The sequence below is a fragment of the Hakea prostrata genome, chromosome 10, assembly GCF_041222555.1.
Source record: "Hakea prostrata isolate BN-2017 chromosome 10, UWA_Hpros_2, whole genome shotgun sequence".
Lineage (NCBI taxonomy): Eukaryota > Viridiplantae > Streptophyta > Magnoliopsida > Proteales > Proteaceae > Hakea > Hakea prostrata.
In genome coordinates this window covers 41,385,202-41,412,561 of record NC_142609.1, presented here as the reverse complement: position 1 = coordinate 41,412,561, position 27,360 = coordinate 41,385,202, and the positions used below count along the sequence as shown (strand labels likewise).

At 37.8% G+C, this 27,360-nt stretch overlaps 1 protein-coding gene across 1 annotated transcript; it reads right to left on the bottom strand.

Annotated features, from left to right (window-relative positions):
* Nucleotides 1–615: 615 nt before the first annotated feature.
* LOC149003041 (uncharacterized) lies at nt 616–25,805 on the bottom strand. The gene is made up of 17 exons (XM_089136100.1): nt 25,420–25,805; nt 18,837–18,990; nt 18,087–18,185; nt 17,874–17,965; nt 16,041–16,141; nt 13,744–13,834; nt 13,416–13,474; nt 13,152–13,272; nt 12,699–12,767; nt 11,425–11,477; nt 11,219–11,327; nt 8,214–8,384; nt 7,953–8,111; nt 4,220–4,312; nt 3,458–3,640; nt 2,655–2,872; nt 616–1,925 (listed from the first exon to the last, which is right to left on the bottom strand). The coding sequence occupies exons 2-17, from the start codon at nt 18,964–18,966 to the stop codon at nt 1,556–1,558; spliced, it is 2,118 nt and encodes a 705-aa protein (XP_088992226.1). The 5' UTR covers nt 18,967–18,990; nt 25,420–25,805; the 3' UTR covers nt 616–1,555.
* Nucleotides 25,806–27,360: the final 1,555 nt, after the last annotated feature.

Sequence of the window (27,360 nt, the reverse complement as noted above, 5' to 3'; positions counted from 1 at the left end):
AATATGTTGAAGCTTCAGTAACAAAAAATAAAGATCTGCAGGATTGTTTTATAAGAGTTTTCACAAAAGACAGATAGTTATTATTGATTTGGGACCATTTTGAGGTAGTGGTTATGATTGGAATACTTGCACCTACAACACTTCAAGAAAAAATTAAAAAAATTAGGGTGAAAAAAAATGAAAAACCTTCCACCATTTATGTTATAATTGGCAATGCATTCGGTAGAAGATGGATGATGATTTAGCGACTGATGTTTGATGATTTCCCAGGTTTCCTTCGTTAAAATTTCCTTAGAACCGATTTTGTTCATTTTCAACTCCCTTTTCTTCGTTTTGCTTTCCAACCCTCAACAAACTAGATATATTTCCGGTTCCGTATTAACTCCTAAACTGGAGAATCTTCAATCTGCCCATCTTAGTCATCATGAAACTCTGAGGAAATTCAGTGACGAAGCTGCCCTAAGCTTTGATTCAAGTATACTGATTGACAAGAATAATCTCAAGTTTGCACAAACCCATGAAAAGATCAGATACCTCGGCTTAAGAACGAGCAGTTGAACGCTAAACATAACAGTTGAATGTTGAGTAGGTTGGTTCATCAGGTCTTAAGTTCACAACTGAATTTTATTTCAATTTTCATTTTCTATGATGATGCAACAATCTTCTGGGGTCCTATTATTGCCTTTTCATATAGATATTTTTTCAGAATGAATTTGCAGATATCATTCCAAAAATTCTAGCTAACCAAACAACTAATTATGAACCATGACTCCATAAAGTTAAAATCTATAGATTTGAAATCTCTAAATTTTTTTAAATATCCAGACTCAAGTAACCAAGCAAGCCCTAAATTGGTTTTGCATGTTGGTGATTACATTTTAGGGTTCAGTTGGCTTCTGTATTTTGTTTGGAGAAAGGGAGTTTAGCGATCGCTTGAACCATAAGTCAATACAAAAGATCAGTAGAATCAAAATTTCCATTCACATTGATACACACTTGCAGACTCTTACTCACCCTGCTATTGTAGGGGCTAAACAAATTATCTGTTACCGTTTTACATGCACATTGACCAATCTTTAAAGCTAGCTCTATATATGAGGGGGGAGAGGAAAAGGAAAAAACCTTCTATAAGTACAAAGTTTTGCATTAACCCGAACAAAATTTGAACTCTTGACCTCTTAAATATGAGTGGCCAATCTTTTGCCCAATGTGCCAACACCTTAGATCTCTTGCCCTTTTCTAATGGGGGTGCACCATACGACCCATCAACTGTTCAACCTACAAGACAACAGCTGTCTTGGAAGTCCCAAGTATGGTAAAACTACCAAATAATATACATACCTGAGCAGCAAAAAATTCATCACTAAAAAAAATTAAGACTAAGATGTCTGAATATCCTATAACTTACAGGGAAAAATGGAAGAACGGAAAACCGGATGATCCCGATCAGTAGAAAAGCCAACGAGAGCATTACTGATCCTTTGGATTCTGCGTCATCACTGAAAAATGTGCAGGGGAGGAAGATAATGATGAACCCAAACTTAGTTCGTCGGATTCACCTTCTGCCTCTTCCTCGGCTCCTCCCACGGCTGCCTCCTCTCCCTCCTCCACCACGCCCTCGACCACGACCTCGTCCTCGACCTTGAAAACCTACCCTATCGGGTTTCAGGCCTAAGGATTGGATTCCTCTTCTCTTTCCTTCTCGTTCTTCTTCCTTGTCCTCCTTGTACTTGGCAGAGCTTCTGGAAATGAAGGAGATTTCTCGTGACCCACCAGCTCCAAACTTTACATTACCTGGGACACCAGAAGCATGCTGGTCTTGCAATGCTGCCACTCTTTCACCCAAAGGAAGAGCATCCTCCTTAGCAAGTGAGATGTCATTCCAGAAGGCTTCTGCATGTCGCTCATCCTTCACTTCATACAGCCTGCAGGGAGGATTTATAGAATGTCATTAATCACAGATTACATTAGTTCTCGGGTATTTATCTACTTATGAATATTATCTTCAGTAAATGAAAAACACTTAATTCAATTATACATGATAAAAATAAGGATAGCCAGGGGCGGAGCCAGATTCAACATTGTTGGGTGGGGGGGGGGGAACCAAAGTGTAGCTCCACCTCTGAGGATAGCATCAAAACTATTTCGGGAAATAATTGGGTAATGGGACATCGAGGCCCAGATCACCAAGTCCAAGTTAACCCCCAATATATTCCTGGAAGGATATGCTACTCGTTAGAGTAGATGACTATAAAAGGAGCATTCCAGCCCATCAAGGCGCTAATTCTCAATGCGGCTGGAGGCTGGAGGCTGTTGTCTAGGTTAATTAGGACTTCCAGTCCTTGTTTTAATCTGATTCTTCAGCATCTCTCCATTATAAATAAACGTGTTGGGGCATTCCACAAGTTTTCAGTGAAGCTCCAAGATAAAGGAAGCTCTTTCTCCTCTCTTGTTTTGTCTTCTCTGTTTCTTAGTTATGATCGACACTATTAATATCATCAAATTAAACAACCCACCTTGAGACAGGATTGCTTTTGAGATACCTTGAGACAAGACTGCTTTTGAGATGACAAGTTTAAATAAAATCCAATCCAGCCCAAAACTACTAATTTACCAAACCCGTCAATATAATGCAGTTAAATAACCTCCCTCACCTTGGTACCCTTGATGTCTTCTTTTTAGATTCACTTCTATCCTCACCAAGCTCATCTTCTGATGACTCAGGACCTGCTGAGGCATCCGAATCATTAATATCCTGCTCTTCTCCCAGAACTGGCTCAAAATGTTCCTCAATCAATGAGGGCTGCTTCTTAGTGGAAGGCATAGGATGTAAAGATCGGTATTCTTGGGAGAACTCATCAACTTCAAAGTCCTGGAAGTGAAACCAAAGAGTTTCATCATGTAAGGAATAAAATAGTGATATTATTACAGTTCACAAACGAGGCTGCTACAAATTAGACAGACAGGGTGCAATAAAATAATAATATTATTGCAGTTCACAAGTAGGCTGCTGCAGTAGAAAAATTGTTAGGGAGGGAGTTTAATGAGCAATGACAGATAATAGAGCAGTGATTCCTTAATTCACTGCATGCATGTTAAACATAATTATCATCAGTCTCTGTGGGCGTGGGTGTGTGTCAGCATGTGTCTGCAGTTACAGAGAGAGTACTGAACACGAGGTTTATTTCATTGTCTTCTTTCTAACACACACAAATCAATAATGCTAGTTTCCAGTAAAACTGAAACGTGAATAATCAGTAATGACTAGCAGATTAGGAACTTCATTGTTTACGTCCCAACACATCTATGCAAACTATAATTAATGGACATAAAAAAATGAGAGGAAAGAAAACACAAGATTAAATACATGAGCCACATAGACATAACCAGTAAATGATTGAACGTGGGGCAGGGTATGAATGTACGAACATAAGAGAATGAAGGTAAACAATCATACCTTATTTTCAAACATTGCCGAAAAACGTTCATCCTTCAGCACTTCACTGCTTAATCCCTTCTTTTTCTTTGAGGTTTTCTTTGTGCTAGCAGCATCAATATCTTTTACTTCACCTTCAACTTCTTCATTTTCAAGAAGACGAGCAGCAAACGCGCGGTTCACTTTAGGTAGTTTCCTCTTGATCTACAGATAGATAGAACACGACATTCTTTCAGTCAAAAACAAATGCAACTATTTCTTGCATGGAGGGAAGTGCTTCCCAGTTCCAGAGAAGATTATTAGTCTCCAACATGTCTTAAATACCAATTTCATCACTGCAAGGAGAGTGAATCTTCATGTCTTATAGAACATCCCTTCCTCTAAATATTATGGCACACATTTCTACTGATTTTGTGATGAACTAGATGCACGTACAGACTACCCAGCTTTCCTCCAAACTAGTTTAGTAAGGTGTACTACTGCTTACTAGAGAAAGAGAAAGAGGGTGGGCAAGGGATGAAGAAAACAAGTTTTAAATTCTCAATAGATGACAATTTACTATGTTGCTAGATGCATGATACTTTCCAACTATACATTATAGCTCTACAAGCCAATATGTAATATTTGCAGTTGATTATGAGTCTGCAAATGCATGCAAATACAAATGAGCATGAATATGCTCTACCAGTTGAAGTTATGTATGAAAGCAAGTTAAAAAAATTCAGATTAAAACCTACCTAATGAATACCAAAGAATTTCAACAGATAAGATGGAAAAACTGACCGTAATTCTAGATGCACGTTCAGCATCCAGTTTCTCTTGTTTCCGCTGCTCTATATAAGCATCATATGCAAATGGGTCTGCCAAAGATTTCGCCTGCAAAGGTACATACAAAAACATGATACTGAGCATCAAAATATAACACCAGATCACGACTATCATAAAGAATGGTATGAACAAGACTATGTATCCTAGAAATAACAAGTCAGAAGCTATTTCATGATGGCTTAATCATGCGCAAAGTTATCTGTTCGTCTAAACATTGAATAGATAGATACTTTCCAGAATATCATCCATCAAGTACTGAGCCTTTTCCCTTATACTTTTACCATCAGCAAGATTTGTATTGATTTTTCAAGTTTTACAATGCTTCACTTCCACTATTAAATACTCAATGAAAACATATGGACAAACAATTATCAATACTTTTCCAGCCTGAGTAACTGCGTAAGCGAGGTTTGCAAAATATTTTGGCACACATAGGATTCAAGTAAAAGAGCAACTTGGGTTATGGCACCACTCATTTTAAAAATTGAAATTACCATCCATCTATAACTTACTCAACTCGAGTCTAATTGTCCCTGATATATTTGTCTATTTGAAAATGTTTTATGCCCCATACATTTGTCTATTTAATGATGTAAACCCATGATATTTTATATATTACCAAATTATTGATGGACAGATCTGAAAAGAACCCACGAATCGAATGCAAAACTAATACTATTTAATTGATAAAATAACGAAGAACAATGATAAACTGGTTGCAATGGTGCCAGTCACCCCCCACAGCACATTGCTGCCCCTCAGCCTACGGCTGTCCAAACACTCACATAAATAATCCTCCCTTCATCATAACATCTGACCCCTATTTATAAAACCCCTAATCAACCCTAATTCTCTCTCTCTCCCCTCAATGTAGCATAATACCGTGATCCTAAGGCCCTATCAAGATCCCCCACCTGTATCTCTGTCATTCACTCTACTGCCACCCTCTCTCTCTGTCTTCCCATCTCTTCACCTGATTGCTGTGGCAAAAAATGCAGCTGCATCTCTCTCTCTCTCTCCTCCAGCCCTCTCACTCCCGTCATCCCCTTCTGCATCAAATTGAGAACATTGTCCCCATGAGGGAAGAGATACATCAGAGGCAAAGATGCCCATGTAGCACCTTAAACTTTGGATAATAACATCAGATATCCAGATGAAACCATTCCAAGTGTCTGAACAATCAGAGTGCCGTTCCTGTACTATCAGGCAGAAAGAGACTTCAATTTAAATCATACTCATCCTACGGAAAATAACGCAAATTTAGATCTCAAATTGCCCCCTGCAGCAGACCCTGGGACCAAGTTGATGTTCATCGACATCTGAGGCAGAGTCGGAAGCATAGAAGAAATTTCGACGAAATGCCTGCATTTTTGAAAACCAAAACGAAATTCCAATTATTTCGGCAAAGTTATAGGTTTCCACTGAAAATTTAGAGATTTCAACCATTTCGAAGGTTCTGATCGAAATTTCAACCATTTCAATATTCAAACTTGTTTTTCCTCAGTTTTTGTTGATTTCTATCCCATTTTCACATAATTTCCACGACTCCTTTGCCTTCAAGCACCTCTTTTGCTCATCTTTTGCCTCCAAACACCTCCTCCTAAACCACAACAGCTACGAAGGAAACTCCAGCACCAATAGAATGTGACGCGTGAGCCATACCCAAGAGTTCCAAACTTCCCTTTTTTTTTAATTTTTGTTTTGTTTAAGCCTTAAATGATCTTGTATTGCCTTGGAATTAATACATGTTTAGCCTAGGACTATGATCTATGATTGTGTTTTGTTAAACTTATTTTTTTATTATTCGCTACCATTTTTTTCATTTTCTGATTTTAATAATTATTTTCTAAATTAAATCAAAATACATATGTATATAAGATATATGGGCTTCAACTTATATGTGAGACACCATCACTTGATCTAGTTGGTCATTTTATTTTGTTGACTTGTTGTATATGTAACCATTCTATCAAACAATTCATGTATGTTGATGATTTTAAGTCTGTATGCAATACAATTTGTACCTGTCGAAACCAGTCATTTGTTAGTATACTTAAATGATGAATTTCTAGTGGTTTTTTTGGCAGAATACAAGTTCTATTATGCTTTAAATAGGTAGGAGGCCAGAAATCAGATGAAATGGACATCATATAAGGCCCAAAACCTAGGGTCGAAATTTTAAAAAAAAAATTCATGTTTCGACCGAAATTTCAGTCAAAACCTAGAAATTTTGGCCTTTTCTTGGGTCGAAATCCTGGTTTCGACCAAAATTTGTTCCTTGGGAGGAAGCAATCAATTTGGCGCTTGCCCTGTGCCAGCCCCACAATTCTAATTTAGATTTAGCACTCGCACACCAGTGTTGGAAGACCAACCCACATCACAACAAGTTGGTGAAGAAGCTGTCATAATGAGAGGTGTGCCAAATAAAATAAATCCACCTTCTCACCTTGTTGGTGTTCACTTTTCATTCCTTGTTCAATCATTAGTTTTCTCTTCTAGAATGATAGATAAGGTTATATTACAGCCTGCATTTTCCTTTTCAGTCTCCAAGTCTCTGAAGTCCTTCCTACCACCTAAATCCAATTATTCATTCAGTACTGGAAAATGTTAAAAACGAATTTTTATTTCCTTTGTTCTTTGATCTTCTCAACCTCGTCTCCCCATTCTTCCCATCCACGGTCAAGCTTCACATCCACATATGCCAACCTAAGCTCCTTGTTTCTTTTTACCATTGATAAGAACCCTCTAATTCATTAACAAAATTAATACGAAAACACCATAAATAACAAGGATATAACTGATTTTAATGGTGCCAGTCACGCCCACGGTGCCCCTCAGCCTACATAACTCCCAAAATTCTCCTCCCTCATTCCCCTATTTATAACCCCTAAATAACCCTAATCCCTTGTGTCTCTCTCTCTTCCATGTAGCTTAATACCGTGATCCCGGGGCCCTATCAACCGCTTTCCAATGTTGTTGTAGACTTGTACAATGCAGAAGCTCCCAAAATCAGAGGAACCGTCTTTTTTTGTAGCTTAGGTTCCCACAAGAGGGGGAAGAGGGGTTGGGGCAGGGGACTGAAAGGCAGATGTAGCAGCAGGGCAGAGACTGGCTTGCAACAATGGACATGCTGAAACACAACTAAGATGATAGGAGGGATCTAACAATCAATAATGTCCTACCATATATGGTAGTAAAGGGCTGTAATCTGCAGCAAATAAAGTTTTATCGAGTCCTGGGAGCTGTCTATTTGGGCTGATCCAAGCTTCAGCATCTTAGATGCACAGTGACCAACTTCAAGACTTAAATGTGTGTCATCACAAGCAGCAAAAGATTCTACAGTCACACCAAATGACAATCCTTGATATGTCATATTTACTATCTTGTAATATATCTTACTAAAATTTATAAAAGAATACATCCAGGACATGAAATACACAAGAGACTGCAGCAACCACTTGTCCAGAGGAATAATTCCATGATAACTTACTCTGATTCCATAAATCAAATTTCAGTGTCACAAAAGTATGAATTGGATTTGAACTAATTCTATTTCAATTATTAAAAAATAAAATTAAAATTAAGAAGAAAAAAATTCTAGCATCTCATGCAAGAGAAGGAAGTATTCTCAACCCCATATAAGAAAGTCAGCCCAAAAGAAGCTCATATATAAGTAAATCGGAATTACCTTTTTATACAGTCGATAGTCAATAAAGAAGCCATGCATGTAGGCTCTTAGAAGATTGGTTCCGATCAAATTTGTCAAATTCAATCTTTCAATATCTTCTTTTGTCAAAAATTTAAAATCATCATATATAGTTGTTTGAGTCCCTTCCTCCAATTCTTCCTGTAAGTGACATAAGCAAGATTAGCATTAGCATCTACAAACTTGGAGCATGAGGCATTTAAGTATAAAAGGAATATAGCAATGAGATCATCAACAGTTCACCGTCAAATTCTCAAGGTAAGAACACCATTTTGGAGCAGGCCCAAGTGCAGGTATGAAGTAAGATGGTATTTGGCTGCAGTCTAAAGCCAACAACATCAAGCCACTTTCCCGGAATACACAAATATCATTGATAGCTCCAGCCGTTGGTTCAATGCTAGCCATACCATCTCCCTGGAAAAGAGATCAGAGGTTACCACCTGAACAAAGTGTTCAATATTTACAAATTCCAACTTTGTGAAAACTATTTACTAGAGGAAATTCTTTGAAGTACTCAAACCAGGATAAATAAATAAATAATATAACTATAAATAAATTAGTACTGATTAAGAATGGTTGTGCCAGATACAGATCCATTCCCGTAGAGAGTTGGGAAGATCCATCATATTCCAAAAGGACAATCCAGGACTGATTGTCATGTAATGTTTTTATACAAGTGGATAACTGAACTGATAGGATTTCGGATTGTCCTATCGAAATTTATTCGCAAGACATCATCAATTGAATCAGGCTAAATTCAAATTATGTATTTTATTATATCCTTAAACTCTGTGATGTGCCACCTATCAACTGATCTAAGAAACTATGTGGCTCATGTGGACACATTAATACCTGCTAAGAGGGGTTTTGGTCTCCGCGGAAGTGCCTAACACTGTTTAATCGGCATTGAATAAGCAGGGACAAGAAAGAAGGGGAGCGGTGCGAGAAGAGACATGCGATAAGCCGACATCAAATTACAATATCTTAAAGAATTCTATTCTGGGTTAACTACCTACGTTAGTTTTAGTTGCTTTTTTACTGCATTTACTAAACCTGAATACCGTTTTCCATCAAGCTACAATGTTAAAGCATTCTTTAATTACTCCAAATCTGACCCTTGAATTGGCCTCCAATTTGACAGACATTCCTTATCATGCCTTGTTCAGTCTATCAGACTTTCGTCCTCCTGGATGATCCCCAATCAAGTCGCAGATATTGATTGGAGGATTACTGAGAGACCTGCAGATCTGTGGTTTTGAAGGCTATTGATTCCCACGATTGAGTAATTACAGACACAATGAGAGTCATGGCTGAGGGTAAGTCTAGTACCACAAACTAGACCCGCAATTCTAACATACCAGTGACTGAGATGTTGAAGCAGTCAATCATGGGATAGTCAGAGAATACAATGACTCATAGAGGAGGGCTTACCCAGTGCATGAGGCTCTCGCCACTGCGAGGTCCTGGGAGGTGTCATAACATAGACAGCGCTATGTCAATGTATACATTGACTCATGGAAGAAAACCCAGAACTAAACCTGAGTTGTACCTCACAACCGAGGAATCAAACAAGATAAGGGATCCAAGGTATGAACTGCCCTAGGGAAAGGATCATGTGGTCTAATATCAGGAACAAAGGACCCATGTCAATGATAAGATGAGGCTTTTCCTGAATCTGGTAATACCGCCCAGGAAGAACTCAGAAACCAATACTATGGTAGGGAAAGCATGGAAGGAATATGACAAAAGTAGTTCAGAAGCAAGAGAACAAGCAGGCTGCACAGCGCTTCACAGCAAGGTTCTAAATTCTAACGCAACTACCCATTCAATTCAATTTCGAATTGTTGGGCACAAACTGTTAAATAGATAACATAAGTTTCCTAAACCTATTCTAAAACCAAAAATAGAAATTCAATATTCCTCTTTCTAACTCTTGCCTATGATTCTGTCAAATTAAAAAATAAAATAAACAAATAAATAATCCCAATCTATCTGAAGCACAACTGCAGTCTTGGTGCCCATTAAAAAGAGAAAATAGAAATTCACTATACCTCTTTCTATCTCTTGCCTATGATTCTGTCAAATTAAATAAATAATCCCAATCTATCCGAAGCATAACTGCAGTCTTGGTGCTCATTAAAAAGAGAGAGAGAGTGGAGCGAAATGACAAGAAGATATTGGAACATCAATTTGGAAGAGATGACAGAAGCAGGAGTTCATTTCGGCCATGGAACTCAGAAGTGGAATCTAGAATGGCACCTTACAGCTCCACAGAGCGTAAAGGTATTCAGAGGGGTTCAGAAAATACAAGGTCCCCACCTACACAAGCAAATTGTTGATAAAACTCCAAAATGACATTTTCTTTTGACCCAATCCTTTAAACCCCTGGGCCCCAAAAAAAAAAATTATCCAAGGAAGACAAGAAATTTCAGGATAGCAAACTCATTAGAATTTCTCTAAGCTTTGAACCATAGTTGATAATGGAACTAGAATAGATATTTCTAGTTTCATGGTAGCCTGCTCCAGTCCCCTTACAAAACTTTTTTATTGGATTAGCCATGCACTTCACATGTCTTTAGCGATTCACATGGCATCATCAAATGATACAAGCCTTGGATAAGAATCCACAGCACACTAGAACACCCTTGTTGACAATCCTTTACTCCCACAGCATTTGATGTTCCTTAACAGTACAATGTTTTAGCTGAAACAGTAGGTAATTGACATTAGCATTTAGGCTGGGAGGTCAAGTGTACTCCTATGAAGATAAAACTACTCTTCTATCCCCAAATCCTATTCACCCCTTTCACAGGTTCCTTATATGTTCTGTCATTTTCCAATACTGTCACTACTCCATATCAGGAATTTTTTCCAATTTAGTGGGGCCATATTACATCAAGGTTTTGGAAACCTAGCTTGCATTATAAATTGAAAATTTTATCTGAAAATAAATAAAAGAAAAGCTGCAGTTCTGATTAAATCCTTGGATAGCCTGCCTGCTCGTCTTGACAAAATGGGATAAATTTACTGGGCTCAATGAGAATTTCTGGGGATAGGCTACATGGACGGTGGTCTCCTATTCCACTTTGTTTTAGTATGAAAGATTGTCTTGAAAGGGATAGGCTACATGGATTATGGTCTCCTTTTACATTATATTTCAGTATGAAATAATTCTCCAAATAATTTCATAACATTAATAGAAGATGCAACTAGCTATGAAACTAGTTTATCCGGTGAAAGTTGTTTACCGTCTCCGCATCCCAAATTCTAACAATATGATTATCCGTAGTAATCAACTTGGGCTGTTCAGAATTAAGAGTACGATGCCACTTAATATCCTTTATGGGGCTGTCATACCTGAAAAGCCATGGTATTGACAGTTACTGGTCTGCATCCAAATCCATGTTAAGCAAAAGCAGAAGATTCAAGAAAACAAAAGACAGTTGACACTCACATGTGATCCTTGACTCGTATAGGATGAGAAGAACGCAAATCATATATAAATATCTGCAAGTTAATGGTCAGAAGTAAGAAAACAACAGATAGAACAAACTTTCTATGTAGCATTTCTACGTAGCAGGTAGTAGATACTAGATACTAAAATACATGAAAAAGAAAAAAGACAAGTCCATTTCATTCAACTAAAGATAAAGCGAAGCAAATCTTTTCCAAACTTTCTGATTCATTTTATGCAGTTGTTAGAGCACGCAAGACCACCAGGCTCATTCCAGGACCCTTGGGGCATCAACCAGGTGGGAGGCCTTGGTGTCAATTCAAACCCCATATTATTAATGAGGGGTATCAGTCGTAACTCGTGAGCTGGGGAAAAAATCAAACAAAGAAAATGTTTTAAAATGTAAAAGAAGAAAAACTTCCCAAAAGAGGAATTGAAAACTGTCATCCATAAACAATAATGGAGGTTTGATTTAAATTTGAGCCAGGTTTCAGTACATGTTTGGGTTGCAATATATTTCCAAGGTTCTACTAGTGCATCGACTAAACACTACAACCAAAAGTAGCACTTTAAGGGGGGGTCCACAAAAAAATTGAATTAGTGTTTGTTAGGCTTCAAGTTAGTTTAGGGAAGTAAAAGTTCCAATCAGCTGTCTAGTCCGGAAAATCTTAGCAGTTGAGAGTCTTGAGACAATCTAGGAGATTTAAATTCAGTTTCTATGAAAACAGGAATGTAATCAAACTCTAGGGTCATTTAGACCATGATTAACAAAGACCAGAAAATATTTCTTTGCTAAGTGGCAAAAAATGGTGGCCTTTCTAATAGGGTATGCCATAAATAAAACCCATCTCAGTGGTCAAATTTCACAACAAGCACTATAAGTGCCTCAAAAGCAAGTGTAAGTGATAAAAATCACAAATGCCACTAGTATGAAATGCATTCTAGTAATTTTACGGAACTTCAAATTTACCTTGTAAAGACTAGCCTATTGTGCTTTTTGCTATAATTTTGACCAGTGAGATAGGTGTGAAGTCCTATTGTCATACAGACATATCTTTCTGGTGCTAGGATTTGGTGCCTGGCTTATTATGACAAAACTAGATGATGATAAGATGTTTTGGATATAATCTAGTTAAACACTTGGCATAGATGATGACAAGACAAACAATTAATGCAGTACCAACCATAATTGTCAACAACAATCTATGAAAATTATTGTGAAGCTTTAGACAGAGTACACAGATCCAATTGTTAGATACGATCTGTCATCATACCTTTCCAGCACTACTTCCAACAGCCATGAGGAAACCCCCGTCGTCATCAAACTCTAATGCAGTAACCTCCTAAATCAGACAGAAAGAAAAAAAACAAAATTCAGCTTTTCAGGACCAAAGAAACAAATTAATGATACAATTTGAGCTTCAACAGAATGATCAAGATGAAATTAGTTTAAATGACCAAGTGCCCAAAGTAACAGGAAGTTCTCACAATTATTAACAATTTTTTGCTTATCTTGCAATGGTTCAGCAGATTCATATATATCTCTTTAATGGAGGGAAGTCAACAAAAGGAAGTAGAAACATAAATGGGATGAGATGAAGAAAAACACTTCCTCAATTCCATGAAGAACATGGAAGGCGAGAGTTTTCATGGACCATTACAATGCCTTGTACAACAGAAATATCCCAACCAACCCCTCCCCCCCAATTGACATACATGCACCTTACCTGATCAACGTCACCAGCAGGTGTAACAGCATTTATTCTGCCAACTGAAGATTTTGTCCTTGGATCAAAACATTCAACTGCTCCATCCTCACCACCACAAGCAACTAGGCCGTGAAGCTTGCTGAACAGGAGATGAAAAACCATATTAGGATTTTTGAAAAGTACAAACCAACATTAGTATGCAAAGGCTTATTACTTCAACAAGAAGAAGCTCTTGGTCATTTTGATATTTAATTTACAAAAGTTTTAAGATTATCCAAGCACCTCCGAGAAACAACATTCAATGCTGGAGATTGAGTGCTTAGCGATGACAAGAAACGACCCTAAGCATGAAAAAGATATTGTCATACATATTACCCAAAGCGCATGTAAAAGCTGAAAAATGTCAATGCAAATATCTGAACATTTGGAAGACAATAAAGGTACAAGGTATAAAGAAGTAAGGTGAAAATGCCATCCCATAGGGATATCTGAATGTTTTAAACATAATCTAAACAATGCAAGTAGAAGATGATAACTAATGAATGCTCAACCATTCACTGAGTCAGGTATAGAAACCAATGGAGGAGATGGGGGGAAACTTAATTAGAACCTGTTCCAAGTTAATTCGGTAGAGATCTGGAGAAGAAGCAGCACACAGCAAGTCACAGGACCAGCAATCGTAAGCCATATCTCTACCCATCCTGTCCAAAAGAAGCACGTCAAACCCAAAACACACACACAAAATATAACAACAGATGGTTGCAAGGCCAGCCTGTCTCAAAGTAAAATAAGAATGAATCAGTAATATTAAATGAGTAAGTACATGTTCCAGTTGCAAGTCAAAAAAGCACACTGCAGATAATTTTCACGAACAGGATTACCAAGAGGTTTAGTGTTCATATCAGTTAGTGCTTCAGAAAAGAGGCTTTAGAAGATGCCTTGGAGGCCATCAGAGAGATGCTAAAAGAAGCAAGATCCACTAAAGACATGGAGAGATGACCACAAGTAATGCAAGAGTGGGATCTCAACACTTTGATATGGCTTGATCTTACAATTTGGTTCACTGATGTACTTCACAATATGGACTATTGTAATAAAATAGTGAAGCCTAGTGGTTGATATCGATTTAAGTGTTTGAAGGTTTTATAACTTAGTTGTTTGTTGTATTTATTAAAAAATACTATAGTTCCCATTCCAAAAAAGTAGATTAAGGAATGAGTCATTACAAGAGTCTGTATCTTTCTTTTTTGACAGATTTATAATGGAATACAATGAATGAAGAATTACTTGGTTCAGAAAGTGACATGGGGCTCTCATCTATTCCTTCCAATTTATTTTCACCTCATATTATTTCTACCCTGTTTTCTTACTTTTCTGGTTTCACAGGAATGTTGTTTCCTGCTTTCTCTCATCTGCCTTTCTCTACTAGAACCTATATTTTTGGAAAATCTTATCCCTAGACAGTCCTATCGTATCTTTCTCTTCCTATCTTCTGATTCTTCCTACAAGCTTTTCTCCATTTGAAAGCTATTGTTCTCTTCTTTCTCTCACCCTTGTTCATGGCCATTCCTATTTCTTCTCCCATCAATTAAGTTGATCTCACATATCTAGTTATTTTCTTTCCAAATCAAAGATATTATGGAATGTTATTTCATTATCTTCCACAAAATCTGACTTCGAATATGGAATGTTATTTCATTATCTCCAACTGGAAGATGTGAGACCAAAACAAGCACTCATCTAGCAGTTAGATGAGGATATGTTCCACTCTAATATTGAATAATTACTCATAGACCAATCAAATCCATCAGATTTGATCAAAAGTCAAAACTGCACCATTTGGCTACGAGCAAACTAGCAGTTTGAAGCAAAACACCATAAATATGCAATATGATGATATATCATATATAATTACTAAGTTCTATCAGTGAAACAGAGCCAGCAGGAAGAAGGAATATCTCAGTTCTTCCTAGTTCCAGATCATACATTATCCACTTCTTCAGGACTCGACCAACCTAATGATTAATTCTGCATCCATCTTCCACGGAAGAACCAATCCTCCTACCTCAATCATTACCTACCCCAATTGCTACACCAGCGGGCAGGTAGGAAATAGGAATAGATAGAGAAGTCATGGAAGTAAGCCCTAGTCCCTAAATTACGTTTGAGTCAATAAGCCACTGCCATTACTTCTATTTGAGCTGTTTATTACTAATATTATCAGAAATAAGAGGGATAAACCGAAAGGAACATTACCCTTCCATTCGTTTGGAGAAAGAGACCATAAATGTTCATTTAGTGGTACAACTAGAAAAGATAAAATAAGAAATGGACAACTAAAGCTAATCTAGGAGTAGCTCCAACAAATGATAAGTTGCGAGAATGTTGTTTAATGTGACATAGACATGTACACGGAGGCCTTTGAGTGCTTCAGCAAGGTCCAGGGGAAGGTATTTTTTTATTTCAAATAGAAGAAGCTAAATGAGGATACTGACATGCCTGTCATAACTGTATGATTTGTTGTCAGGAAAGAAATGAGTAGCTTAAGACAAGTATGGCTTTGACTATATCTGATAGCAGAAAAAGGATCCATGTAGCCAGGTCCGGCTAGTTGGGATAAGGTTGAGTTGAATAGAGTTCAGCAGGAACTCAATGCTATCAGCAATTAATTCTTTTAAAAATGCCTTTTCATCCACAACCCAAAAAAAATCAACTGTATGATAAAATATCAACACATGTTGCAAAGCAAACTCATTATACTTCAAAACATGAACAACAATTAACACGCAAACATCTGTGGCTACAAGAGAAGAAAGAAGAAACATAATTGTAGCAGACAATACAACTCCTTATAGAGAGACAGAAAAGTAATATCATTATTAACTCTCCCAATGAAGGATGACAAACCTTGGAATCCTTAAACTATAGTGACTTCCATATTTTGCATGCAGGCAAACAGAGCGATCAGCACATAGAAATGCAATCTTGGAATAATCATCTGCCAATACCTATTTGAGCAAAAAAAAAGTGTCACCAGGATATAAGCTCCAAACTTAAGAGAACAAGTAATAAATAAATTCTGGCCTAAATATGGAAAGTGACAAACCCCCCCCCCCCCCCAAAAAAAAAAAAAAGAAAAGGAAAATAAAAAGAGCAAGAAATAAGCAAACCACACTATACTTTCCCATTGCTATGGTATACATTCAATATTAGATTTTGAAGACATTTTAACTTAATTAGTGCATGTTGCTGTAACCAAAGTTGCAACTTGAGAACGTGTTGCTTTCTTTTTCAAAGTGGTTTTAAGTTGAGGTTGCAAGTTACCAAAAGTTCTTCAAGTCTGGGAGAGAAAGGAAAAAAAGAGAGAAGAAGGAGCCAAAAAAGGTTTTCGATGTGACTTGAGGAATATTCCATTCTCCAAATCCGTTAGTGTATCACACTTTTCAAGTAAACTTAAAAATTGAAATGATAAGATGATACCCTCATTGACAGGAGACTATTGTTAAACTAGTAAATGCGAAAATATAAGGTAACAGCCCTTTTCCACCAACTCTGGTTGCAACAATTTAATCAACCACACAATAAATATGTGCCACACATAAAACAAAAGGAGATAGCTTGTGTGCAAAATAGAATTCAATAAAGGAAATGGTACAGGATAGAGAATAAGAACTTCAAGCTAATTAGGCTCCTGAAAGGTCCAGGGCTTAAGTTCTATGAATATGAATACAGGATCTCTAAAAGGATAGGTAAACTGAAATAAAAGGGAGAGTAAAGCTCTCGACTGTGTTGAATGTAGTAAAAGTGAAATGGGTAAGGTGCTAGTAATGGAGAGGACATTACGAAGAGCTAGGGAGTTTATTTTCTCCAGCTTACCATATAAAGACACTTCAACTGAAGTGCTCTAGAAGACTGTGCATCCGTCAAAACACCATGTGTCATTTATCGAAAAACTAGCATATCAGAAATAAAAAAGAAGCCTCGAGGAGGATGTAAGTAGGCAAGGCATAAGACCTAGATGGGGTCCCAATAGAAGTTCATCAGTGGTTAATCACTTTATCTTAGCTAATGAAGCTGTTTGGTAAGATTTTATGACAAGGGAAATGCCAACTTAAACGGAGAAGAAATATCATGGATCCAACTTAACAAGCGTAAGGGTGTTAATCAAAACTAGAGGCATAAAACTCATGCCATACTATAAAATTATTGGAGAGGGTTATTGAAACTCACATAAAACAAGAAACTACTATTATGAAGAATAACTTTGGTTTTCTACCAAAAATATCCACAACAGAAGCTATTTACTTAGAAGACCCATGGTAAGATTTAGAGATTGCTAAGGATCTTCATATGCACTGTTATTGACCTAGAAAAAGCTTATAATTGAGTCCCTAGAGAGTCAATCTGGCAAGTATTAGAGAAGTATATTAAGTAAATATGTGAACAAAAGAACAAATGTATGCACAACATAGGCATTCTATTGATATGACCTTGATTAAAGAAATGAAAACATAGGTCTTTCATGAAGTATGACTGCAAATAGAGCTCATTCAAGGGTAAGGATCCAAGAAGCCAATGCCATTTAATTGGGATAAGACCATAAAGCTAAGGATAAATAGAAGTGACATAAGATCCCTTTTGTTATCACCGATCAATACATATATAACATGCAGAGAATTCACCCGATACATATTACAAAAATATCAAAAAGAACAAATACAAACAGCCATAAAAGATTACCTGAAAATCTATTATCTCAGAAACCAAGTGTCGTTCAAACTTCAGTGATAGTTCTCGTAGCTCATATACTTTAACTTGTGGTGGATATATACCTGAATGTAAATTGTAAATAAACAAAGACAGCATGAACCTACCAAAGAACTAACCAATGAGTCTTTCAGTACAGAAAGAACCAGCCAAGCATACAAATAAGCATCAGAAGCATTTTAGTACCTGATGCAATAAGGTATTCTCCATCAGGAGATGCCTTAATTTTAGTTGTTGCAGTCTCAAACCTCAAGTCCTGGATCACATCGAGTCTTTGGATGTAGTCTAATTTATATTTAAAAAAAAAGAAGGAAACCGGAAAAAAATCAGACCAAGACCAGGGAAAAGCATACACCACTAACCATATGAAACTGATAAGAGGCAGCAGATTGATTTGGGTGAGCAAAGATTTAAAACAAACGAAGTGTGCACAGCTACCTACATGAGGTATAAAACAAAAAACCTAACTTAAGAGGCTTTTCATGCAGTGGTTTCAAGTTTTAAAAAACAGAGGTTGTCGTCACAACTCATGAAGCACTAGCCTAATGAAAGATCATTCAAATAAAAGGGTAAAACACTGAAAAGAGTTGAATTACACTCATCAAAAGAATCAAAGCATAAACACTTCTAAACACTTCTACCACTACTTGAATCAAACTGAACAGCATAACATCAAAAGTCCAATTCAGGTCGTCAAAGAATTCCAAAAACAAGCAAGTGCACAAAGCAACTCACTACATCTACAAAACTAAGATAACAAGCTAAAATTGTTGTTTATTTTTTCACCCTGTCTGAGAAGCTACTCACTTAAAATACATAAGTAACGCACCTATCTGAAATAGATATGTGAATTTTTCAAACTCTAGAACAGTGAAGAGCTTAGAGTGTTGATACACAGGCAGTACACAAATTTCAACAAGGGATGATTACCATTACCTTTGTCTTTGCGAAGAGCTCTCAACTTCTTCGGTGGAAGCCAAGTGGGCACAGAACGTTGACCCGACACAGAATATATCTTTACACCATTAACAGAGGTCGATTTGAGATTACCTCCCTCGTACCCCATGAGCCACTTTTCTTCGGCTTCTTTCTGTTTATGAAAAGAGAGAAAATCTTACAGCTACCAACTACAAAAATCTTATACCTCTAATCATATAAATTTGAACACAATAACCAAAGCTCAATTTGTATCAACTTGAAAATCAAAACAAGCTAAGCGTGCACACTACCCACTTGAACTATAGAACCAGAATATCCAACACAGATTAGAGGTTGTTCATACCAAGCTTTTAAGTATCGTGAATAGGTAATGTATTGGTTGGGCAAGTTTAAGAGATGTTTTGCTTAGTATCTTATCATAGATACATATCGATGGGTGTGGAATTGAATGGAAATTATCAAATATGTAAGAAAGTGGTCTAAACTTAAACATCAAACAATAGATATAACCAATAAATAGTCACTCTATCATGCACTTATTACTGAAACATGTGTAATTCATAAACCACAAAGAAGACATGACACTTCTTTAGATCGGATTTTGTTCATTATCCTTATTTAAGATCTTATTCTGAACAAACACATTCATTCAAATTCAGTGACAAGTAAAAGCAGCCAAGACTGTAATAATAAACACTTCAGCTATGTCCCCCCCCCCCCCCCCCAATTCATAACAGTAGTGGATCTTTTTAAGTAATTAGCCATCTTTTAAGTTTTTTCCCCCTTTTGTAACATGTAGAGACTTAATGATAATTTTTCAGTAGATACATGGCACAAACCAGTTTTAAACAATCAATCCGAAGTTCTGCCACTGGAACCACAATAATCTTTGAAAGCATAAATTCAAGATTTGTGGAAACACTTCCAAGGTAATCAACAACAGTAACTAGTGCACAACAAATATAGTCCTTTGTATTCTCCACTACCCTATGCATGGATAAACCAATCAACTATTGGTCCGATATCCGTTTGCTATTCAACAACAACAATAAGCCTTGTCCCAACTAAATGGGGTCGGCTACATGGATTCTTGCCCTCCAATCAGTTCTGTTCGAGGCCATGCTAGATACTAGGCCTAAGCTATACATATCCTTTCTCACCACTTCTCCTAAGGTTATCTTAGGTCTACCCCTAGCTCTTCTAGTTCCTTCAATATGGATTATATCACTTCTCCGTACAGGAGCATTTATAGGTCTCCGTTGAACGTGGCCGTGCCACCTCAAACGACTTTCTCTAAGCTTATCATTTATGGGAGCAACTCCCAGCCCAACTCTAATATGATCGTTTCTTATCTTATCCATCCTAGTTTTGCCACTCATCCATCTTAGCATCCTCATTTCTGCTACACTGAGTTTATCTATATGATTCTTTTTAACAGCCCAACACTCTGCACCGTACATCATAGCTGGTTGAACAACGGTCCTATAAAATTTTCCTTTCAGCTTTAATGGAATATGCCGATCACATAAGACCGCGGACGCACCTCTCCACTTCATCCACCCTATTTTAATTCTTTGGGAAACCTCATCTTCCAAATCACCTCTTTTACTTATGATTGAACCTAGGTACCTAAAACAATCACTCTGAGGAATCTCTTTATCGTCAAGTATCACCACCTCATCATCTGGCCGATCATGACTAAAGTTACAAACTAAATATTCTGTCTTCGATCTACTAAGTTTAAAGCCTTTTGATTCCAAAGCTAATCTCCATGATTCTAATTTGGTATTAATCCCCACTTGGGTCTCATCAATCAACACAATATCATCCGTTTGCTATTAGTTTTCAAAAACCAATAAATTGACTATACCAATTGATGGACTGAAACAGGGACAAAGAATCACAACAAAACTAAAAAATAGAAAAACACATAAAGCAGGAATTCGGGTTGATCCACACATTCCTGTAAATAATAGTATAAGCCTGAACAAGTGTCTACAAATAAAAATTCCCTCCTATATAACAAAAATTGGACCAATATCTAACCACCAAACCAAATTACTTACCATGGCAGCCATTGCATCCTAATTCCTAATCACATTTAAGATCACACACCACCAAACCAGAGAACAGAAAATTCCACTAAAGTGACAAAACTGAGATTATTATTACTAATAATGCATAGATATACGACTACAATTTCAAGTTTCACCTAAAGATCTCTAGGTTCTAACCCTAAAATGGGCTTCTGTCCTTAAATGTTGGAGACAGTTGTGGCAGCCTAGCAGGGTGAGTGGAGGTGGGATCGCAAGAGGAGCAGGAAGGAGGAGCAGAAGGGAGTGGGGCGAAGAAAAAGAAGAACGGAGGAGAAGAAGAGGAGAGTCCTGCTACTTACTACTGTAGGAGAAGTCACCAGAGCAGCAACTGAAGAGGACCAGAGGAGGCTAGTAGTCTGCAAGACTCCAGCTCATAGCAAGAGTGAACGAGTTCAGTGTGTTACCTGAGTTGCCGGATTGCACATTGCAGAGTGACCGGTTGTCAACTGCTGGTCTCTCCCAACTCCTCTTGAGTCCTCAACCCTGTGGTGACTCAGAGGTTTTGTCCTCTAAAGAGATTAAGCATTGAACACTAAAAAACTTAAAACCCTATGATAGAAACATAGAAGGGGTTTTCTGGTAATTAACATAGTCGAATTACTCTATGTATAATTAATCATATTCAACAAGACAACTACAGCTCCAGTTATTAAACCTAAAAGGGTTATACTGACAGAACCCCCCAACCACCCCAAAAAAAAAAAATAGAAGCATACTTTTGAATTAATTCAAGGGTTTAACAACTAAGTATACATGTTCATTTGCAGTGAGGTGCTAGCATATTGAGCTGTATCGCTGACTTAGTAGAACATATCATAATGCCAAAACTAAATGAAATTTCATTCATTAGTTAAAAAATCCTAACCAAGCTCATCCACTCTAGGCATTCTTAGTTTCATATAGCAGAAGAAGAACAAGGGAAGAGAATGGAAGCATAAATAGCCACTGGAAAGACAAAGGGACTACAAACTACAGAGAAGAGCAATGACCTTACCAAGTAGATAGTCTAGATACTCGTTAGCCACCACCACAACTATCTGAGATTTGGGAACAAAGACTTGCCGCCACTATCAAAGGAGACGGAAAAGAGGAATGAGGCAGCATGGAAAGCACTTGGATACTATTTGAGGAGGTAATAACTACTCATCGCCCTCCAACTACTCACCATCTTCCGCTGATGTCGGCTGAGATCAAAGAAGGGAGAAGAAGGTGGCTAACGTTCAAAACCAGCGAAAACGAATTCCTCTCGTTGGAGGAAATCTCCCCACTGACGCCTGAGAGTTTGCCACCCGGAGTATACCAATCCAAGGGTTAAGATGAAATTCCTATTTTCACTAAAACTCACAAGACCCCCAGTAAACCTAATTCATCATTTACGGTTCCACCAAAAGTTTCTCTCTGTAATAAGCCCTGTTCGGTTTTCTAAGAACTCAAAGTCTATCTTATGATTCTTATCGTGCTCTGAGATCTGGAAGATAAATAAAACAAATATCACTAACAAAACCACCTGTAACATGAAAATATTCTCATCTTAATAGATTACAAGTTTACAACACAGTACAAAGGGTTTGGCTGAACCCAATGAAAACATTCTCCCAGGAGTGCTACCTCCGGTGAAACCCGATTTGGGTTCCAATATTTCCTTTCTTTGAAACCAGCTTGCAGGAGTTGGTCTTTTCATTGCAATGACCGCAATGGATGAGATTTCTAGAGAAAAGATGCGTTCTTCCTCATTGAAGGGCTTCATCTTCCTCTCAGTATTTAGAAATAAAAAAGAGATGAATGATATTTGAGAGAAATATAAAAAAATAAAAAAATAAAAAATAAAATCTTTAAGAAGCGGGAAAAAGAAGATAGAATCATAGAAGTATAGAACAGCATTGCAACTGTGAGTTGGACTGTTAGCTTGCAAAAGAGAAACAATAACTAAGCATTAAAAATTAAAAATTAAAAAAAGTTTCAGAATTATTCACTCCTCTGTTGAATGTGATCTACTATAGAAGTTCTAATTTATAAAATTAGCAGACAGACAGAAGAAATTAATGAAACCTAGTTCAGGGAAACTGGGAAAAACAGTATCCATATAGCCAAGAAAGATGAAGCGTTGAGAGAATTTGGCGACAGCTCTTTGCACGGGTTGAAAGTGGTCGCAGGAGGAAGAAGACAACCTTCTTCTTCTTCTTCTTCTTTTTTTTAATATTTATTTTATTTTATTTTATTTTGCTGTGAAAACGAGAGCAGGCTCAGAACAAGTTTCAATCTTCGCAACCGCGAACGAGTAACTCAAATTGGGTTTAGGTTTTACAAGATAATGTGGGTTTAAAATTGGACAAAAATGAGGGTTTTATTCTAGCCTTTAAGATTAGCATATTATACTCTCTTTTTTTGGTACAAACATTTGATTAACTAGAAAGAGATACAACAGCAGGCTAAGGAACAGGCTCCTTCAGCCACCGAGTGGAAATAGGCCAATCCAACGCTATCTCACGCGTCAGGGCCTCCTAGGCCGAGGAATGAGCTACAATGTTAGTCTCCATTATACATGATAGCTTATTAAACTTGACTGGGCACTCCTACGAGACATTCTCCATTTTTCCCTAGAGAAGAGCCGAACCCAAAAGAGTCACCGACAGTTTGGCATTGTGGATTTTGTAGCTAGGCAAGGTCTTTGACAAGTAAGACAATATGGCCTTGTGCCTAGGGATGCAGGTTTGGCCCTGATGGCTCTGACCCGCCCTGAGCCCAAATAGGGTTTGAGCTCAAGATTTTGGCTCTGTGAGCGGGTAAGTGACAAAATATTTTGGTCCTGACTAAGGCCAAGGGCAAGCCCGAGATTACTCTTTGACCCGCAGGGGCCTGTCCTGACATATCCCTAATTTTTGGCCATGATTCTGGTTTTAATCATGGCCCTAATTTTGTCCCTGATACTTGATCTCAATAAATCAGGAACAGAGACAAGGATAGGGCCAATTAGGGCCAAGTATAGGGCCAATCAGGGCTAGGGCCAAGAATAGGGTCAATCAAAGCTAAGGCCAAGAATAAGGTCAATCATAGCTAAGGACAGGGCCAATCAGGGCCAAAGACATGGCCAATTAGAGCGGGAAAGGGCTTGGCTTGGCCTTGTAGGGCTTAGGGTCAAGGACAATAATCATTGGCCTTGAATTAGAGTCAGGGCTGGAATAGGCTTAGATTAGAATATATATAGGGCTAGGATTGGGATTGCAAAAGCCCGACCCTGTTGCAGCCAAGGTTTAAAGTATCCTACGATACCATACGATACTAGCCGATATGTATCTATATTTGACATAACCGATACGATACATCTCGATACGTCTCTCTATTCAATTGCACTAAAATAAATTTGTCAGAACGATACAACACTCGATACGGGACGATACATCTCTTAAAATTACATTACCGATACGATACTTGATACCGATACTTTAAACATTGGTTGCAGCCCTACTTGTACCACTCTGTGGCTTCTTGATGCTTGTAATCAAAATGTTTCGAGCCCCTCTTGCCAGTCTTCGCAATATATTGCTTTTAACCCCCCCCCCCCAAAAAAAAAAAAGTCATAGACAAGGAAAGCCATGAGTTCTCTAAAGCGGGAGATCTTGTGAGCAGTTTTTGCTTGGGGGGATGGGATTTTTTTCCCGATACAAAGGCGCTTTTTATACATAGGGAAATTGGGGATGGAGATATTACATATGCCGCCGGCATAGTTGTCACAGCGACAAGGCGATGCAAGGCAGTTTTAGCTAGTTGAGGGATGAGTCGACGAGGCGCCCTCCGAGGCGCTTTTGAGGCGGTCGAGGTGTTTTAAGTGAAATTTTTACTTTTTAGTGTACATCTCGTTCACTAATTCCATTAATTCTCAACTCTCTTAAGTATCAAGTTTCCTGATTTTCCCATTGCAACTAAAGTTCCTGAAATTCTGATTCCTAAACTGAGTCATTCTTCTTCTGAATCTCGTTACTGTTTACTTCATAATCAATAATTTTGGTCATTCTTGATTTTATATTCTGAACTCTAAAATCCCTGCATCAATCCAGATGTTCTGTCTTTGATTTCTAATTTCCCAATCACCCAATCACAAGAGCAAAAGCTCCCTAACTTGAGAAAAAGCCCATTCTGGCTCTTGAATTTATTCTTCCGCTAGAATTCCAGTATATCGTCAAGTATGGAAAACCAATCAATCAAGACAACTAACTGATCCAAGTCTAAACCAAAATACTGCAGGTTTTCTGTGGCTGTTTGCAGGGACCTACTAGTAGCAATGGTGATCAATCCTACTAAATTAATAAGAACGACAGGGTGATCAAAAGCACACAAGCCAATAACCAGCAAGTAAACGGTAAACCCAAACATCAGTTTTAATGCAATCATCTTGATAGGCTAAATGAATGTATACAAAGGACAAAATCCTACGATTTCATCAAAGATAGAAATAGGAAAAGAAGGCGAGTCGAGAAGTTACAAACTTTAGTTGTCTGATACAGTGCTGCCAACTCGAGAGCGACCGAAAGCGAGAAGTATATAAAGGAAAAAATTCTTGCTCCTACAGTCTTCCGCTGCCACTGAAGGTTGCTGGCTTGCTGCCGCTGCAACTAAGGTGGTTTTTGTATGACGAAAAAAAAAGAAGCAGAAATAAGAGAGTAGCAGGTGTCGCTAGCAGTTGCAGAAGTAAAAGCAGTCGTACTGCTGTCGCCGGTGACGTCTCTGACTGTCGCTGGCTGTCGCCGGCGTCACTGGTGGTGGTCGTCGATCGTCTGGAAAAGAGTAGCAGAGGGAGAGGCAGAGTGGAAGAAGAGAGACGTTAGGGATTTCGGGTTTTCGCTCGACAAATTCTCGATTTTTCCCTTTTGTTTTTTTGGGTTAATGAATTAATGTTACAATGATCCGATGTATTCCATGTAAAATTTATATAAGCATTCAACCATTAGATTATTCCCTATTGGAATCTAATTTCTTATTTATTTTTTGGCCTTTGATTTGGAACAAAAATGGTGATTTTGTAAAATCCCATAAGGCAGCCTCCTCAAAGGCGGCTGTTTGAGGAGACGCCTCCGACGCGACCGCCTTATGGGCTTCAACTGAGGCGAGTATTGCCTCAGACCCTCTAATGCCGCCAGGACGCCAAGGCGTCGCCTTGACAACTATGGCCACCGGTAAGGGTTGAGCCCATGACCTCTCCACTAAAAAGTCAAGTTCCTAATCATCCTATTAATCCTCCATGATGGATGTATAACGTGTGTCCTAACATCACATCAAAGGGTTGAAGTTTATTTTTATTTACAAGTCACATCAATTTTTTTTTTAATTTAATCACAACCCTTTAATGTGACTTATAAATGGACCCCACTTTTGATGTGCTGTTAAAACACATGTCTCACATCCACACTTAAAAATGAACATGATATTAGTCTCAGGGCATAGGGATTCTTATATATTTTTTTGGGTATGGGCTCCAGATGGACACCCACATTATGACCCATTGTACCCAATCGGGTATGGGCTCCAGATGTGTATCCAACCACGCAAAAGAGGCCATAGTGTCTCTTTTTCCACTCTGTCATTCTCTTCATCTATTTGATTGGCAAGAGAATGTGTACATAATTAGGTATATGAGGCGTATTGATTGTTGTAAACTAAGTTGTTTCAATGAGAATATTGTGGGGGTTTAGAAGCTCTGGGGAGGACAAGAGGAGAAAAATGTGTAATCCAGACTCAAACCTAGCAATTTGTTGAAATCCCATGATTAAAGAAATAGTTGCAGCAGGAATTATCAACCAAGTTGAGGTGGATCCTTGTTTCAAACATCTCACGCTTCACTATTCAAAGAGTCAATCAGTTCATACACTTTCACTAGTCTTTGATCAAATACAAGACAAATTGTTCACTGAAGAAGAGGAGCTAGCAGCAAAAGTTTTCTCCGTTAATCAAATCTATGTTCAATACTTGCCCCTATAAAAGACTTTAAATGGATTCCCATGGTGAGAAGGAATGGCTTAACTCAATTGCTTTCTTCTTCACTAATGAAATATTATCTCACAGTTTCAGATTTCAATCTTGGAACTCATTTCTTGTTTCCTTATTGTAAGTTTGATTTGGGAATCCCTTGAATGTGACTAATGGGATCAAGCTCTGAATGATAATATCTTTCTCATTGGATTACAATGCATAGTATCTTCTGAGATGATTTATTAGTATTTTGGATAGTGGGACAAACAACCTTCCTTACTGGGAAGTAGACATGGTTGAATAAGCTATGCTTGTTTCAGAATCCTCCCATTTAGTCTACTAATTTCCACTTCAATTTTTACTTGGAGGATTTGATCAAATTATATTTTAACTCAGTATCTATTCAGCCTTCTTTATTAATTTTTTTAGCCATTAAAGTAGAGGTGAAACAATGATTCGTT

Bases quoted from the DNA above. Each gene is read 5' to 3' on its own strand.
- LOC149003041 (XM_089136100.1), bottom strand. From the start codon at position 18,966: ATGGGGTACGAGGGAGGTAATCTCAAATCGACCTCTGTTAATGGTGTA. The intron at 3,641-4,219 runs GTCAGTTTTTCC...ATCTATCTGTAG, and splicing joins AACGTGCATCTAGAATTACG to ATCAAGAGGAAACTACCTAA. The intron at 2,873-3,457 runs GTATGATTGTTT...TTTCACTTCCAG, and splicing joins CGGCAATGTTTGAAAATAAG to GACTTTGAAGTTGATGAGTT.